The 18720-nt window shown below is 36.0% G+C and overlaps 2 protein-coding genes across 2 annotated transcripts; both read right to left on the bottom strand.

Annotated features, from left to right (window-relative positions):
- Positions 1-229: 229 nt before the first annotated feature.
- LOC130142751 (long-chain fatty acid transport protein 2-like) lies at positions 230-3617 on the bottom strand. The gene is made up of 5 exons (XM_056325105.1): positions 3605-3617; positions 3311-3509; positions 2844-2935; positions 874-1004; positions 230-262 (listed from the first exon to the last, which is right to left on the bottom strand). Exons 1-5 carry the CDS (start codon positions 3615-3617, stop codon positions 230-232), a joined length of 468 nt encoding a protein of 155 aa, XP_056181080.1.
- A 2589-nt stretch (positions 3618-6206) lies between these two features.
- LOC130142750 (long-chain fatty acid transport protein 6-like) lies at positions 6207-14011 on the bottom strand. Its single transcript, XM_056325104.1, is given in 8 exon segments — positions 6207-6440; positions 9845-9969; positions 11635-11672; positions 11674-11759; positions 11761-11789; positions 12593-12645; positions 12647-12805; positions 13716-14011. Coding segments are annotated over 8 exon segments (1020 nt in total).
- Between the last annotated feature and the right edge of the window lie 4709 nt (positions 14012-18720).

Genomic DNA, 18720 nt, shown 5'->3' with positions numbered 1-18720 from the left:
CATTCTCTTTAAATGTATACATCCTTTTTCTCCTCTTCTTATTCAAGCTCACTCACTCTGTTATGTTCTCATCTTGTTCTCAATCAAATTTGTGCCTTTCAGACAGCTTGTCAATATTTAGGGAGAGGCAAAGCTGCTAAATGCCTCTCAGCACCCCCCAACAGCAGAAAACTGTCAATTAAAAACTTTCAGAAGATCTAATGTGGTGCTCTTTCCTGCTCTTTGCAGTTCATGCTCTCGTGTCCTGTTGCAGAAGGTCATCCTGTGGGGAGTACACAAGGGGTGTAATTGTTGCACTTTTAAGGTGCAAGTTTAAAAAGAATTGTGTCCCAGTTCTGCTTTTATACTCTCAAGCATGAAGGTATGTTTCAGTTCTCGGATTATGATATCTTCACTGTAAAGTATCTTACTGTCTGTTGCAAAGAACTAGATATTCCTTTGATGCTTTGTCAGTAATAGTGAATAACAGTCACTTCAATCATATTAGGAAAAGGTTTTAAATGGATGATGTCATCCTTTTGTAAGAGGACACTGTTATGTGTAATACTACCCATGTGTGTCTGCCTAGTCTGCCATTGGTTAGAAGAATACACTAGTTAAAGATGAAGAGCATTCAAACAAAATCCAAGTTATTAATCACATCTAAGATTTTTAGTTATGAATGGATCCTTAAAGCAAAATATAAGTTTAATTCATCAAATATTTGCTTAAATTAATAATAATAAGAGCAACAATAATTCAGACTAGTATTACCTTTTGTGTTTCAATTATTGAAACTGTTTGTAAATTGATTCCCGCATTCCATGATTTTAAAGACCAATTTTCAAGTCAGACATAAGATAAATACAAGTAATAGACAACTGATTATCTTACCATGATTCTCACAAAGCATCGTTGGGCATAAGTTGGAAGGAAGTCCACAACATACTTATAAAGTCTTTCTCCATTGAAGGGTTGGTCAGGTTTAAGCACAACAGCTGCCATGCCTGTTCTTCCTTCATAGCCTAAAAACAGTTGAAAAATACTGACAAGTGGAGCATATGTGAGTCTTCTACGACATTTGGAAGGATATAGTATTGGTCAGAGTAAATATTTTGATGTTGTGAAATATATGTTTCATCCTGTCAGACATCGAGTGTGAGATACATGAAACTTACTGTCTTTGGTTCTATTCAATTAAAAAAAATGTCACAAACCTCTTTTTATTAGTAATTCTGTATGGCTGGCAGTTGGCTGCTAGGTTTTCTTCCTGCCTTGCCCAGTGTTAACATCAGTAACATAGTGGCCTAATGAAATCAATGTGACCCTTAGTTCAACAAAAAGCTGAATGCGCTTCCACAAAACTAGTGCAAAAGATGGACATAGCCATGTATGAGACTGCACTTTACACCATCTAGTGGCTATTGTACATTGTATGAGCAGTGCTGAGTGTTTTCTGCTCTATTCCACAAGCAGATTAGTGGCAAATAGGGGAAGTGCCTCTTAGTAAATGACAAGCAGCAAATTATGTTTGATGTGAAGATAGAAACAAAACCCTTTTAGAAAAGATATAAAAACCATAGTCCTTGCTTTCTCTTTATTCAAACACAAAAATTCCAAATGGAGAAAACATCTAAATTAGAAGAAATGAACTGCCGCAGTTAAATCTGCCCAGAATGAAAGAGCAGCTTTGAGGTGTGGTCAAGGCATTGGAGAGATAAGATATGGGTGCTCCTTTTCAATGAAAATTAACTTAGAGTTGTTTAATTGGTAATATACGATAAAGTTTGTTTTGGCAATATTTGAGAGTGAAGTTCATTTGGAAATTTGAAAGACTGTGCTATCTAGATTTTATTTACTCTACAACCAGGAATGAATGTGATTCCTAAGCTCTTGAGGTTTTATTTTGATGTACTGCCATTTATTTTGATTAACTGCCCTAGCATTTGGTAGCAATAGCCCTTTGAGGAGTTCTTGTCAGCTTGTAGATGAAAATGAGATAAGCTTTCCAAGTTAGGTTGCAGGTTTATTTGCATGCTCCTAAGGATGCCATGTCTCTCAAATGAACATACTGGCATCTGACAGCCACCTGCTGATCAACCATTCAGATTCTGGCTGTTTGTTCATTTTATTTTCATACATCCTCTTCCTTTGAATCCATTGTGTTTCCCATCTCTCAGTGCTAAGTGGGAGCTTGTCTCTTGATAGCTGCTTCTTCATGTGAGTACTTTTTTTTAATACTAGACTGTGTTTGTCTCAATCCAAAGGAAACATAGAACAGCTATTCAGCACGACAAGGTTTACCATCTTCAACCTGTTCATTTAGTTGATGCATCTTCTCAGCAATTTTCCACCTCATCTTGTAATTTAGTTGCCTACAGGTTTTCAGCATGGTATTTTATAATTTTATAAAGCAATTATTGTATACTTTAATGTGAATGGCAATATTCTAATTATGAAAAAATATGTATCTTCTAGGACTGTACTTACAGGATGGTCACAGGTGGTTTCAGACATGTCATTTTTTAATATGGCCCCTGTTCTGCCATTTTTCAAATGCAAGCCTGTAGCTTAAGAGAAGTCCTCTGTAGTTTATAACTTTGTACTTCTTACATCAGTGTTACAAGTTTTAATGCAGCTCAGTGTTTCTGCCATTCATTACAAAGTTTCAGTGTGTCATGTTTATTAAATACAGCATTTTATGGAAACAGAAATTTCAAAGCACTGCGGGTAAGCCTATATTGCCAAGTTGACACCATTTATTTGCTTATGTAAAAGTATGCATTCTGTTGCAAAACCAGGAAGGACAGAGTAGGAAATTACTATTTTATTTTTATATTCTCAAAGAATAGGGAATGTCTTACTTTTTATGCTGTAAACATTAACTTCTTGGACAAAATCCATCATACCAATGATGTCTGCAACTTCTATAGTGGCATTTTTTTTCCCTTTCCACCTGTTGAAAATATTTTAAAAAATAAGGTAGATATTAGCAACAAATTTTTATTCTATACAGGTCTCTGTGTGGAGCCTTACTTTTAATTTGGACTTCTGTCATTCTTAACTGAAGCGTGTACACAAATAAATCCTTTTCTGATTTAGTGCCATGTCATTTGAGACCCCAGACTTAAACTAAAGTGACGTCTGACTCAAATTTGAAAAATGCTACTGTGTTGATGTGTACTTTGGTTGACTTTAATTGCAGTCCTTCATGTTTCTTTTAAAGCAAAATTGATACTCACCAGTTTCAAGTCTAACATGTGTAATCCAGTCCTGCATATATGTGATTTCTTTCAAGCTCACTGGATTTACTGGTAACTCTGTACAATACCCAAAAGTGTCTGCCACATGGTCACTGAAGTAGAGGAAGACATCCTCATCCATCACTAGGAGGTCACCTGTGTTAAAATACACATCTTCTTTCACAAACATATTATGAAGGAATTTCTTTTCTGAGGCTTTGTTATTTCCCATGTATCCAGAAAATGGGGCATCCTGAGTAACTTGCACAGCTAGAAGACCAGATTTACCTGCAGGGCATGAAAAGGAGATGCAACACCCCATATTTACAGTGAGGTATTTAGAACATAAGGTATTGTATTAAAAATCTTTCGGAAAGCCTTACCTGTTCTACTCATATTATTGCTACATTTCCATAACTACCTCCTGAACAGCAGAAATATGTGAGTAGAAAAGGGAACATAATTTTGCCTCCTTCTCTTCTGAAAAGGTGGATTAGGGAAGAGCTTTTTGGGCTATGGTGAACATCACCCTGAAAAAGCATTTGCCCACTGAAAGCGTGGCTATTTTGTCATTTGAAACAGATGCTGGTAGTCAAACAGTACATATGGGGACAAAACAGCACCTGACCTCTTTATGCTTTATGTTTTCCTGAAGAACAGGCCTGCAACTGCTCTCAGCACTGTGCTGGTGTGGAAGTGCACATTTTAAGACATAACGTGCCTGTGTTTGGCCTCCAAACATCAAGGATGATAGTTAAATTTACATACTAAAACTAGTGATGAGCTCTTTCCTGGAACTGTTAACACACATGGATTCATGTGTGTATCCACAGACACACAGATATTTAGTGTAATTTCAGCAAAATTAAGTACTGTGTTTTCTGAAAGTCAGTTTTCAGGATTTTTTCTCAAAGATATTATCAGCCGTGATGCAATCCTATTTTCAGCCTGGGAGCTTCAGCTCTTTGAGCAGGAGTATTCCATTCCAAGTAGGAGTTTAGACATTCTATGCAACTCTAGACACTAAATGGTTAAAATTGTTTTGGTTAGTACATGGAAAAATATGAAAAATATTATTCAGGTAATTGAGGTACTGTTCTTCCTCAGAATTTTAAATTTGGAAAACAGACAGCATCTGTAAGCATCTGGTCTTGGAACACAATGTATCTAGGAATTACTTTGTCCATTTTATTTGGAAAAATGCCAGCACTAAGAAATCCGGTTTGTTCAGGAATATGAACAAGTTTTTTCAGGTAGGAATAAAAATATTCTGAGCCCAGAATATTGATTATGTTCTTACACTATTGTATTTTTAGGTATTTGGGTAAATAATAAAAATTTTGATAAGTTATTTGGTATATTAGCAAATACATCCCTATTTGGACCTGCTGATAATATATTTTTCCTGTGTAATTTTCAAGTTCTAAGTCTATGTCAAGAACCTGTTGCTTACAGAGCAGAGATTTAATCCCTGCCCCAAATTATATCACCATGTAAAATGAGGTATCTCTTAGTTAATAGACAAGTAATATTTTTCCTTACCTATGGGCACTTTCTTACATCCACCATTTTCATCCTTCTTAAGTTCTTGTTTCCTGACGTTGTATTTCAACAACCCAAAAGAACGTAGGAGCTACCTAACAAAAGTGTATAGGTGTACTTAAAAACCTCACTGTCTTACTTTCCAGTTGTTCTGATAAAATTTGCTCAGAGTTAATAGATAGTATTTTATTGACTATGGAACACTTGGAACAGCCTGAAATATACTGAGTATTCTGAGAACCTAAGTATACATACACAGATAAAATGTTCATCTCTCCTTTATCAATAAAAAGAAACCCACTGTTTTAGAGCATGGTCATATTAAAAACATTTTTTTAAAGTAAAGTGGAACAATGCTTTTGATCAAACTGTCTATTTTACTTTAAAACTACCATCCATTCCTAATGTTCTAAAGACACAACATTACTGGAATGCAAATCAAGACAATTCTCTGACAAAAAATCCAAAATAAATTTACATAACTCTCAAAAATTACTCCAGCCAGATCCAAGTGGAAACTTACAGCTCAGTAGTTTGATTTAGGCTTTCTAGACTTCATCCCCTGTCCACAAAGCTAAGATTTCTAAAAGATCAAAAGCACTGTGGAGTTGTTATTATGGCCATGGAAAGGCATTTTCAGCACCTCAGATTAAAAGCAGAAGTCATTTGGAAGTCATTAATCTGGTTAATCTAGTTTTGATGTTAACTGAGCGGAATCTTTAGTATTATTAGAACAGTATTTCATTGTAGTATAATGTTGATGATTTCCCCCAAGAGTCTGTACAAATAGGAAAAGCATTTGAGACTGTCAAGTCTTTTTAATGGGTGGGAGATCTCCAATGCGAGTTTCAACAGTAGTCATATATATAAAGTTAATATTTCAGATATCAAGATGTGTATTTTTCTCCTGCATTTCCTGAGAAATTTGATTTTTTTTTTTTGTTTTGCTTATCTTATTTCAGAGGAGAAAGTGTGGTGCTGATTTTAATGAGTGAATATGCAGTCAGAGAGTAAATTTGTTGAAGTTTGCTCTAGAACATTTATCTCCTGATTCATATCCAAAGTAAAATCAAAATTAATTGCTTCCTCATCACTTAATATCTATTGGGTTTTAGGATGATAATTACACTTTTAAACCCCCATCATTAATCAGTCCTATGCATAGTCACTTCTATACAATTAGGGTGGGGTTTTTTAATATTCTGGGGAAAAATTCAGATACACAAAGAAATAGTTTCAGCTTCTGTGGACTTTGCTGCATATTTATTGTAGCTTCACAATATATGTAAAGAGAATAGACTCAAACAAGGGGCTAAGAATAAGGTTTCTGTTTCCATGAACCAAATTTTGCTGTATCTGGACTGTAGTAACCAGGTTCTTCCTTGCACTTTCCCGCTCTTCATAATATCTGCCTTTCATGTGCTATTTTTATTCATTGGCTCTTTAGTTAGTTGGTTGATTGGTTGATTTGATTACAGTTACCTTTGAAAAGATGCCAGCATGGCCCACAGCTCCTATTTTATTAGGATAGTTCAAGAAACTAAGATTTCCTTCTGTGGACCCATAGAATTCAAATATTTTAATTGGGCCAAACCTCATCAGAAATTCTTTTGAGACAGCAGGTCTGAAACTGCTTCCTAGAGCAATGTGCACTTTGTGAACTCTGTCCTCTTCTTTCTGTTAACAATGAGGAAGAAACATTCTGCAGCTGAGAAAAGTGTGTCTAAATACCAGAGCTGATCTAAAATTTTCTAATAGAACATTTTTCCTTTAGAAACTGTTACTTTGACTAAAATACTTCACAGAAGGGTATTCATTGTGTAAGAATCAAAGAGAATATCATCAGAATTCTTGTTGGTCTGAGGTTGAAGGATTTGCATTAAGGTGAAAACTTTATTTCTGTAGTTCTTTGTATTTTTGCTTTGTAATTCAGATGTATATTACAAAGTTTAAATGCATTATTGTATCTTGGAAATGTAAATAAATAGGTTTTAAGTAAGGGCTGTTACCCATAGGATGGAAAATCCTTTCTGAACCAAAGAAAGGAATTTTTCTGCATAAATAAAATTGTGTGTTAGAAAACACTTGTGACACACTATGGTCAGTTCTACATATTTGGTAGTAAATTTGACACACCTGGCATGTTGCCTAAAGGACCTGAAAAAGTAACAGAATGACTTACAGCTCCTTACCATATCAAATAGGTTTAGGTGCAATTTTTAATCTTATACCCAAATTCAGAAAAGATGGAAGTCAAATCTGCAGTCAAAATGTAGTTGTTAACGTGTGATTGTGACCTTTCAGTTACATTATTATTGTGGCAAACTACTCAAATGCTTGGGCCAGACTGCTCAGCACCCTATATACAGGAGTATAGTCAAGACTGCCTATGGAAAAGCCGCCACTTTGGAGATGTAGTTGGGATTGAATGATTAAATTACTGCCATCATTGAATGATAGCAGAAAATAAAATTATTTCGTGTCCACAGGAACAGTTTCTTCAAACCAAAACCAAATAAATGCATTTTGTTTCCATTTCAGTATTGTTTTAAACTTTAAAAACTGTAAAATTATATTTGATTTCTAAATAATAATAAGGCAAATTGAAAAGGGAACATTGCCTAAGAATTATACTGAAATATTTTAGCAGAATCAGTGTTTCAAGTTTGTCACATTTAAAAATACTCATGTTAAAAGTACTTTGTGAACTCTGGATTAACGGACAATTTTGTTTGATTCAGAACTGCATTTTATGGCAGATAGATTATTTGCCACAATAGGATTAGCTGTAATGCAGAGTAAACTCCACTTGTTAAAACAAGGAATGGAGTCTTCCCTGCTTCTGCTGAGCAAGCTCTGTTTTCTTTTGCAGTTTTAGTGCTAAACCTGGAGGAATAATATGGTTTGCATGGTTTGATCACATGTGTGTGATAAAACCCCATTACCAACCAATTGGCAGGCTGACTGGGAGAGCTACTTCATGCCTAATATTGTATCTTTTTAAGCACTTGGTCTTCAGGATGAAATAATGGATTATTTTTTTTAATTTTTATTTTTAATATCTGCTTAGAGTCTAGGACTTAAGAGTAAATCTCAGGAACCTCGGAAGTTATAAACATAGGAGAACCTGTTATGCTTACCTTGTTTTATCCCTCGTATAACAATCTGCAGGACTGCCCTGCATTACCTTGAAATTTGAAATATTTATATTTTTAAAGTTGTATGGTTCTCTTTCAGAACATTCCTTGACATACTTTCTGTTTGGTTTGTTACCTTCTGTGGGGTACCATGTTTAAGATTCAGTTCTGATAGGCACATGGATGCCGGGTAAGCTTCCTGTAGACATCAGAGAGTAGTGTCTAGAGTCTCTGTCTACATCAAGGAATCCAGGAGTGCTTCCTAGTTCCTAAATCGATGTTCTTTCTCAATTTCAGTGTGAGACCTAGGCGTGCTCTGTGAAAGGAGGTAAGGACATGTCATATCACATAAGGTATGTCATATCTTGGATATGACATAGACCATACTCCAACAGGTCCCTCATCTATGTAGCCCTAGTCCTGGGCAACACCATGACTGCTGTGCTTTGGCATGCCACAGCACAGGGAGTCTAGGTGAAATGTAGCTGGCTGGCTTATAAGCCTGCACAGGTTTCCTTCACTGTAGAAGAGCCTGTGTGGTGCACTAGAGGTTGTATGTATTAAACTTCAGTAAGATGCCTGATCTTGACAGGACTCTGCATTTACCCTCATCCCTCCTCATCTTCCTTAGCTCAGCTAGACCATCCTTCTGGCTTTCCCTTCTTATCAATTGTTAGTTAAATATCAATATCTTCTCTGTCAAATTCTTGTTATTGAGCCAAGTAAAGAAATTTCTCCCTGCCTTTTCCTGCAGGAGAGAACTTCACACAGCTAGTTTGGTCTAGTTAATCATTCCTTTGTGTTTTTGGTGCATGGACTACTGACATAATGTTTGTACAGACTTGAGTTCTGGCCAGCATCTTTCCTGGCTTGTTCCCTCTAATACATTTTTGTCTTTGACCCCTCTTCTACATGCAGACCACACAATAATAAGTCTCTGTTCAAATCAGCTGGTGGATGCTCTCAGATGTTCGCTTATTGCTTGTTCTTGTGCCAATCTCTGACCAATGCAGCTGGAGGTCATTTGAACCTTGTACTTGTACATGATGTTTTCTGTGGTAGGTAGAAATGTTTCTTGTCACCTCCCTTCAGTAACTTCCTAACTCCCAAGTATAAAATTAAGAAAATTAGCCAATCTTTTCCACCATCATCAAGAAATAAGCATTGAAATATAATAAATATTTTCAGACTTGCTTTTCTGCTGCTTCTCTGTTTGGTGATGTCTTACTTTTGTCCTAAATCTGACCATTATTTACCTTCTAACAGAGTTTCATTATCATCATTTCATTATTTCATCACCCATGCTCTTCAGGACTGTTATCTCAGGGGTGATGAAGATTTTGCACTACACTATTACTCCTATGGCTTTATACAGGAAAGTTTGTCACCATATACACAGCCATGGAACAAAATGTGCCTTTGGAACACCTCTTCAGAAAAAAATCTAAACAAACAAAAACTCATTCAGCCGTTTCAAAGCCGTACAAAAATTATCAGCCATTAAATACTGAAGAGTAGCCTCCTCTTAATAAGTAACTACTTTGAATCAGTGCATTGCAGGTGGTAAATCACTTAATCTGGTTCATGCTCTTGTTTGATCATTGAGTACAATAAAGCTTTTACTGCTTTTCTCTTTTCCTTACGGACCTGCTACTTGCCTATCACTCAGAAGAAAAAAGCTAGCAAGCTTGGCTTTACAGAGGAATTTATTTTATCGTCTGGGTATAACTGTCCCATCCTGCCAGGTTTGTTTCTGTGTAACCATTACATTTGCTGATATAAATTTCATTCTATAATAGAACTACAAGGAACGCAAGACCCAAGTTTTGTATACACTGGAAAAAAAAACTTTATCAATCATTAAAAATATTATACCATTGAGAAATGGGTAAATCTATATGACTTATAAAATACAGATTTGCTATAATTTAAGGCAGCACTTGCAGTGGGCTGGTTGCAAAGGTAGTGACGGAGTTCTCCCATGTACAAAAACACGGCAACATTGTATTTTCTACAGTCATTCCAAAACTGGCTTGCAGAAAATTTCTTCTTCAAAACACAAGTTGCTCCTAGCTGATGAAAGCAGACAAGAAAATTCAAAATACCCTTTAATGTTGATCTTCTATCACTTTTGTTTAAAAAAGTTGTCATTTTCTTAATTCAACTAATAATAAATTCAGATATTTAAATAAATTGTAAACTATTTCTGGCAAGATCTTTCTGTTAAATGTGACTAGTATAATGAAGCCTTGCTTCTTTTTCTGAGTAGTAACTAAAAACATAGAGTATCAGAAGCAGTAGAAGCAAACCTTTTAGTCATCTCCAGTTGTTAGGAATAGGTCAAAGCCTAAGCATTTTTTTTCTGTCAAGATGATGACTGGTGTAAGTCTGAAAAAATAGAGCTTGAGATGGGAAGCTCCCAGCTTCTCTCTTTGTGTGAGAAGTGTTGGAAGGGAAACCATCTCAAAGCCTCTGTTATTTCTGTCTCACTCCCCTTCTCCTGTTTCTTCATCTTCATCGTCAACTCATCATCCTCAGTTTTTTTTGTTTCTGTGGCCCTGAAGTTCCTTCAGAACTATCCATTTCAAAAGCCACCTTATTCTAGACCTCTCATGTCTGCCACCCCATCCCTTTGCCACAGTTTTTAATGTGTTGTCATACAAGAATTTACAAATTTCCCTATTTCTATCCTTTCCAAAATTCCTTTTTGGCTGAGTCCTGTTTGTCCCACATAAAGCTTCCCAGTGCCTTCTAAGTTCTGAATCCCTTCTAGTCCACTTGCTTCTAGCTTGCCAGTTTCTCGCTGACCCTGGTATCATCTCATGCAAAACCTGAAGCCCTTTTCAGCCTCACTCACCTCAAAGCCTTGTCATTTGAATCCCAGGCCCCTCAGAGTCCCCATCTGAATGGCCCACCTGAGAAAGCTGTTACCTTGCTTTTTGTCTTCCAAGACAAATCATAGCTTCAAACTTTTTTATACACCATTTTCCCCATCACTTTTGTGTTTCTGTTAGGCAGCAGCAGTCTTGTTATCAGTTGCTGTAGCCCAGCATGCCTGCCCATGCCCTTCCTGAAGAAACAAAGCACTGAAACAGCTTTTAAAACAGTCCAGATATATAATTACCATAGCAAAACCAGCCTCTGGGCAAGACTCTAAAGACAGGAAAGGAGGAGATATCTGGAAAAATATCTGATTGCTACCCCTTTACAAATATCTCCCATTATCACAATCAAAATCCTTCCCTTCTCTTTAGTACAATGAATCTAATTCTGTAGGTGCTACTCAAATATGTGACTCGAAAAGCTCCAAAACACATTTAGTTGACCTATTTTGAAAATTAGTTAAAGCTTCCACAATGCATTTGCACCTTCTAAAACTAAAAGTCAAGCCTGACTTCTCAGATGCCTATGTGAACACCCTTAGACTTTTGGTGTAGGATGCAAATGCAATTTCAGGTTAAACCTACAGAACATACGCAGTGGTATCAGCAATACTTAGAACTCAAGTCATGTTGTGTTGGATCTATGCAACAATTTGTGTCTGTTCTAAGCTTCAAAAAATATGAATGTATCTTAGATACTGTTTGCAGACTGGAGAAAGTGATATAAATGTGAAAATTACAAAAGTCTGTTGGTAGACATAATATTTAAGTTACCAAACAGAGTTACTCACCAATAATAAACTGTTACAGCTTTCTGAAGTTAATGAAACTCTATTAAAAGGTAAATATTGCCTAATTCAGTGCATCCACCGATGCCGAGAAGCACTGATGTGATACAAGGGAAAAGTGAGATACATAATATCCTGAGAAACTGCACCACACCGAGTGAATGCTAAGCAGGCAGATAGAGCTCTTAGAATGAGTGATGATAGCAGCTTCTGGGAAACCTGTCAGAGGGAGAAGAACAAATAATTATGAATGTACTGCTTGCATTAATAATTTTGTTGTGAACAGAGTTATGTTTGGAATGTACAGGAAGAATTGTCTTCTGAGTTTCTGTCCTGTCCTGTCTTTTAGTCTTTACCTCATTAATATAACTCTTTAGTCTCAGCATCTTCAGTCTTTTTGCCTGTAAGGCTGTTTAATCTTCTCATTTGCTTTTTCTGGAGGAGAAAGTCCTTATCCTTCACAGGCAAGTGCACAGTGTTCCCTTGCCATGAAGCGAGAATGAGAAAGCTTCTGAAGAGCCACTGTGCCACACAGCTGGTATTTGTAATAGGAATAACTTTTACAAAGCTGTTTTACAAAGTTGTTTGTCTTGACTAGAGGAAGGATCCCTCTTTCCTTCCCAGTGAAATAAAGTGAAGCTTCATTATTCAGACCAGTCTCAGAGGAAAACATTTCTCCCAAGGCCCAACCACTTGTGCTGGCCATATTTCTTTTTAGGATACACTTGTGAAATTCTGTCACTATGGAATCTGAAAAGCTGTTAGAGAGGACTTGGCCTGATATTTAAGAAATAAAGTTCAGCCATGGAATATCTATATGAAAGCTCACTAACTAGAATTATGCCCTTGTTACACCAAGGCAAAATGGTTTAAAGTGTACTGTGCTTGTAACTAAATGGATTCCTCCCTATCTTGACTTTAAAATTCAAGTTCTGTCTTTTTGTGTGCCTGTCTTGTTACTAAATTTATACCACCTTTATTTTCATAGAGATGCAGTTGTACTTTTTAGTACACATCTTCACCTGCACTTCCCGATGGGAAGATATACATAGCTGTGTTTCTTGTGTTAGTGACATCTTTGAGATAGAACAGATAGATCCAGCACCTTGTCTAGTTTGTCTTGTATGATGTGAACATGCTGGAAAGGAAAACTGGTGCTCATCAGCCAGACAGCAGCATTATTTTCCAGGAGATGAAAAACAGATCCTTTCTCTATTGTTCCCAAACAATCCACCAAGTTAAAAAAAATTACATGCTTATTATTAAAATAATTAAATCTATAGACCTGATTATTTGCATTGGAATTATATACTGTACCACTGTGTACAATGAACCTGCCACAGTCCTCAGCAGGACTAACCCACCTACTGGACAGTGAAATAAAATCATGATGTTTAATTTCCCTATACTTCTCCCATGGGTTTAACTGTAATAAGTAAAACTCCCTGATCTTGGTGATGCTAATATATAAGATTTCATTTACTTGGTATGCTATAACATATGTTTTAAAACTTGGGACACATACCAACTAATGAGCCCTTATGGGTTCATATGGAATTATGGAAGTATTGCCAACTTGTATTAAAGATAGGAAAAGAGGAGTAGAAAGGTTAAATAAATTGCCCAGTATTACATAATATGCCAGTAAGAGGGCCAAAATTACAGCTCAACATGCTATATTCTTCTCCACGCAATGCTGCCTTGGAACCACCACTTTAAAGTAGTTCTAAAGTAACCATAAATCTGTAAGTGAAAATTTTGAGCTGAAGGAAATCACCACTAGCAGTTTCTTCCTGTAGTCAGTGGAGTTGTATCTGCATAAGCCATAAGTAGAAATAGAAGTAAGGTGATGGTAAAGTATCTCCCCAGGCTGCTTGCTTCCTGATGCATGATTGTTTCTGCTAGTACATTGTTCCATGCGTGGAGAGACTCAGATTTAGGCCTTTCATTATACTAATTAATTCCACATATTTTTGGTGCTTATACACTTAAAATGTAAGCAAGACTATCTCTTCCCCCTCTTCTTTAGCTAGCATATATGAAGTGCTTGCAGCTTTGAATGGCTCTGATTTTCTGTTCTTGATAAAAAGCATAAAGCAGTAGAAAGTCATTAGTAAGTCAAAAACAATATGTAACTAACTTTCTCCTATCACCAGTGCTTTTGCTGAATATGTATTAATGCAGTGCAGGAGAGATCTAGAGGGGATGTTGAAAGTGAGAAAAGCCACCACGCAGCCCAGCTTGGCCAGCCCAAACCACACGTGGATGAAGTCAGGTCCATTATCCATCAGCAGGGCCACAGTGTTGCCTTTTTTCAGGTTCCCATAGTGTAGGAAGACCTGTGCTACTGTGTTACTCCTCCTGTTCACATTCTGATAGGTGTGCACCTTCCCTCTGTAGATGAGGAATGGCTTGTAGGGAATCTTTCCCACTGTCTGCATGACAGAATGGAGAGAATTCTGTTGCTTCCCCCTTTTTTTACCATTGCTTTTAACCTCTTCCACCTCAAGAAGTAAATCAGATCTGCCCAGAAATATGGTGAAAAGATCTTCAGAGGATACACAGCACCACTGTTCCTCCAGCAACTGTCAAAAGCCATGTGCATAGCATGCTGGAGGCAGGGAGGAATAATAGATTAGCTACTTCAGAGTTACAAAATACAATACATTAATATAGTTAATTATGAGTTTTAGGAAGAGGCTGGAAGCTAGTAAGCTAATTACAATTCCACCAGATAATGTAAGAACTTTTTAAAATGCCATATTTGAGTTTACTAGACCCAGAAAAATATAAAAAAGAAAAAATAAAGAAAGATTGTGCAGTTTATAAGGACAGAGGAGTTCATTCAGAGTAAAGAATATAGCCAAGCTGACAGTAGAATGAAAAAGACATTGACAAATACAAGATGGAAACTTAAAAATTCAAAAAGTATCTGAAGATCAAACAAAAGAAGATATAAACTCGGGAAACTATATAACACTTTTTTTTTTTTAACTTGGAGTCAAAATTTTGTTTAGATTGTTTATTGTACAATGGCAAATCCTAAAAAAATTGGAAGCAGTTAAATCATATAGTATCATATGTATATTATTGAAGTATGTTAAGTAACATGCACCTGTAAAATGCACCAAATATGTTATTCTTTGCTGCCTGAGTTACTTTTTGGTCCAATAGAATTTGAGACCACCATCTAATCCTCCACAGGTTTGAACAGTCTGATGAACATACAGAAATTTCAGGCAATATACGGAATGAACCTTCTGCATCTTCTGAAATAGCCAGTTCTTACCTTAGGATTCTCTAGCATTTTCAATAAATGGTGATTAATATCTTTGCATTATTTATATTATTTTCATTATTTACAATAGTACCCCTAAGTCTCAAAGAAAAAGTCATACACGAACACATACTAAGATTTGGAATAAACTTTTAGAGCCTAACAGTTCTCAGCTTCTTAAATGTATTTCAGGAAACCATTAGTTGCCATATTTTCACATGGTCACAGAGGAGGACTTGTGAAGATCGTGCAAGATCCCTATAACTTGATATGTGCAACATTGACCAGTCTCCTTAAAGTTTCAGCCATGACTACTACAAATATTTGAAACATCTTATGTGACAGTCTAGGATTCAGGAACACTTCAGAGTATGGCAGGTTTTTCTAAATTATGTGGCCTCCACTCCATAGTTTAGAAATATTTTACTGACAAGCTGTACTTTTGGTATGTTCATCAAGCTTGTTTACATTTTAAACAATATTCAGTGAATATATGCACTTGTGGACTTTTTGCAGCAAGCAGGATCTTGTATGTACCATAAAGCATATGTAATGTATGGGTAAAAAAGCAGCTTAAAAATGAAAGCATTGTGGAATTGATTGCATACAAACATACAAGCCAAGTTGAAGTATGTAATGCATAATGTTTTAAAGTTGTAAACAAAAATTTTAAATCCATCTTTTTTCAAACTCTAATTTGTAAAATGACATTCTTAATTATCCTGGTCTGACAATTATTATTCTTTATTTTGTCCTGTCACATATCAGGCAATTTATTTTTCCTTTTATATAGTATAAAAATAAAAATAGCTACAAGTTTACTTTTGCAATAGATGCGCTATTAAAACACCTTGTGTATCACTTCATATGGCTCCATCATTGACTTTCTGGATTCTCAGAATGTTGCAATTTACTGGCCAAGAATGCTCATGGAAGACTTCATAACTTTCATGGCTATTAAGTTCTCCTTGACTATGGCTTGGAAATATTTGTTCATTTTTCTTTACCACATGTACAAGCATGCAAGATTCACTGTAGTTCCAGACAGTAGATTTTGCTCTGGGGAAAATCTAAATGGCAGAATTTATAAACTGAACCAATAGACATAATCTTAAGAGAAAATAAATAAAAAGATATGATGACATAAGACTAGTCTCAGCCCTAGTTTTCTTTTAGACAAGATCAGAATAAATAATAGGCTCAATAAATAATAGCCTGGCTATAGCATTCTTTGATTACTTCTATTGCCAAATATAGTCATCTTAAGTGACAATTCATAGAATAATAAGACAAAAGACTAACTCAGGCTAAATGAAGCAATTTTGATCTTCAAAGCTGCTTCAGGATTATTTTAGGTTCATCTTTTTCACACTTGAATGTGCATGGCAAGGCCCACCAGACCCTTGCTTTAGAATTGTTCAAGCAAAATACTGTTTATAGGGGAAAAAAATAAATATAAGTTAAACAAAGGCAATGAAAGGGAAAATGTAGAATATATAGATGGAGAATAAAAGGAATGAATACGAGGAAAGAGTGACTATTACAAGTACGAACTTGTCTGAGTGAAACCACAGTCATACAGTCAGCGGCAGTACAGAAGCCATACTGCCATGACCTGCCCTATTCGCGGACGGTAAGCGTGATAGCTGTTTTTGACTGCAGTATCCTGGCAGTGCCACCTAGCTTGTTTGTGGTATATAGCTGCACTATAGGATTCTCCAAAACATTCACAAAAGGTTCCTGCACAGGAATTTAATCCACGCTCCAAATGAAGGAGCTACTCAGGCCAGTGAAATATTTTCTTAAATTTAGACAAACTCACAGCACTTCAAAAAAATAATTATGCATACACAGTGATTAATAACTTACAATTGAGCTGTAAATGCAAATAATTCAGTCATTCCTGATCTTACCAAATGCATGATTAATTTGCAGTCTACATATATATGTGTGTAGATATATATGTATATATATTACAAACCTTTGTATTCTTCTTACATTATATACCGTTGAGTTTTAGCATGGTCTGGTTTGGAGTATTTTGTGAAGGCCCTCTGTCAAAGTAAGAGCTAAGAGCCTGAAATCTGCCTATGTTATTTCTCCTTTGCATTCCTTTCACACAGTGGAATGTTGCTGCATGTGTGTCCAGATTTGTGTTTCTGCGTGGTCAGAAGTAAAGGTACTTGTTCCATGTCTCTGGGATATTTTCCCTGAAGTCCTGGAAAGGGTATTTAAGCAATTAGCTTGAAATAACTGAGTAATTCCTTCAGCCTTGTTTTAATTAACGGGTAATCTGGTTTGCCAGTCCTTAGTCTTCATTTGTTTATCTGATGAGAGTAGTTCTGTGCCAAAAAGTATAACTCTGATGAAAACTAACTGCTAGCTCTTCTCAATCTGAACTCCCTTTCTCTTTGTCTGGCTCTGGTCTGGGGTTATCCTCTTAGAGAAAAAAAAAGCAACAGAGCTACCATGTCAGACAGGGCTACTGTGTGTCCACAGTTTCATAGGGACGTGGAGAGTAGCTCTGGAAGGAAGGGAGCATAGTGAAGATAGAAAGAACACAGGAAGCATTCAGACAGTTAAGAAGCAGGTAAGACTGTCCAGCTTGGCCTCATTCATGTCCTAGTTTTCTGAGATATCTCTGAAATACCTGAGATACATAGCCATTATGTAATTGCCCTTATAGTTAATATTACAATGACACTAGAAGTGCATGCAAGACCAAGTATTTCTCATACAGACTTTAAAGAGTGATCCATCTAGTTGCCCAAATTTCTCCTGTGGAAAAAATTATTTCCAAGGTAGAAATAGCCTTTTAATGGACTTTTAATAGCCTTACTGTTTTGAAAAGTTGCTACATAGACTCTTCTTGTAGATTTGGAAATACAAAATTGCAATTGAATTCAAGAAAATTGGCCACCAAACTCACTGGTTTTGGTTTGTTAGGGTTTTGTTTTTGTGCTATAGAGTCAGAAAATGGGGAAATTTAGATTTTTGTTTACATATTTTCTCTGCTTTTTTCCTCTTTGTTTCTTTTCAGCTTTTCCTCCACAATCACAAGCGTTCAAAACTTCCCTTTAATAAAAACTGAGTTTCTTAACTATGTCTGGATATTTAGAACTTGAGCCTGAAGTAAAATACAAAAGAATAAGAAAGCAACCAGTGGTATAGAAGTGCACAATTAATTATTTTTCAGTATTTAGGCAATCACATGAAAAATTACGAACAGGAAAGGTTTCCAAATACAGTGAGCCCAAACCTTCATTAAGAATTCAAGTGAATATTCTGTTTTCCAAGTAGTCTGTCAGCTTTTTCAGTAAAATGGCATGCTACCTTTGCTAAAAGCAAACTAACCAACAGGGAGCTAAATTCAGTTTTGAACTGTAAAGTTCAGTTTTGAACTGAACACTGTACTGTTTAATTAATAGGAACAGATGAAGATGTTTATCTAACTGAGGCAGAGAGACAGAGAGGTCAACTTGAGAAAAATCTAATGCCAGTTAATAAAATAGCAAGTCTAATCTGACTTCAGATACATACAGTGGACATTTTTTTGTGTGAATAATAAAAAATTATCTGTACAAGAAATGCAAACACTAAAATTTAGCTGAGTTTATAACCAGTGCTTTTTCCAGAATCTGAATAAGTAAACAAGTATTTTCTTACCAGCTTCTGATTTTATATTTTGATTAGTGTCCTGTATTCAGTTAGATCCTTTCCTCTGTGTATCACGCACAGGAAGGTTGCATGTGAAATCTGAATATGTTAATTTAGTCCAAGCAGTCATTTTTTTGAAGCTACATACCTGTTGTGCTTCAGTGGTGACTGCATTCCAAGACAGGCAACTAAAGACTCTTTTCTGTCTACTGGATG

The sequence above is a fragment of the Falco biarmicus genome, chromosome Z, assembly GCF_023638135.1.
Source record: "Falco biarmicus isolate bFalBia1 chromosome Z, bFalBia1.pri, whole genome shotgun sequence".
Taxonomy (NCBI): Eukaryota; Metazoa; Chordata; class Aves; order Falconiformes; family Falconidae; genus Falco; species Falco biarmicus.
Note: the sequence above shows the minus strand (reverse complement) of the source record. Positions and strands in the feature narration are given on the sequence as shown.

Excerpts from the sequence above, each read along its gene's own strand:
- LOC130142751 (XM_056325105.1), bottom strand. Across the intron at positions 2,936-3,310 it reads CATGTGGCAGACACTTTTGG|GTGGAAAGGGAAAAAAAATG; the intron begins GTATTGTACAGA and ends TATTTTCAACAG. Across the intron at positions 263-873 it reads GATGCTTTGTGAGAATCATG|GATGACCTTCTGCAACAGGA; the intron begins GTAAGATAATCA and ends TACTCCCCACAG.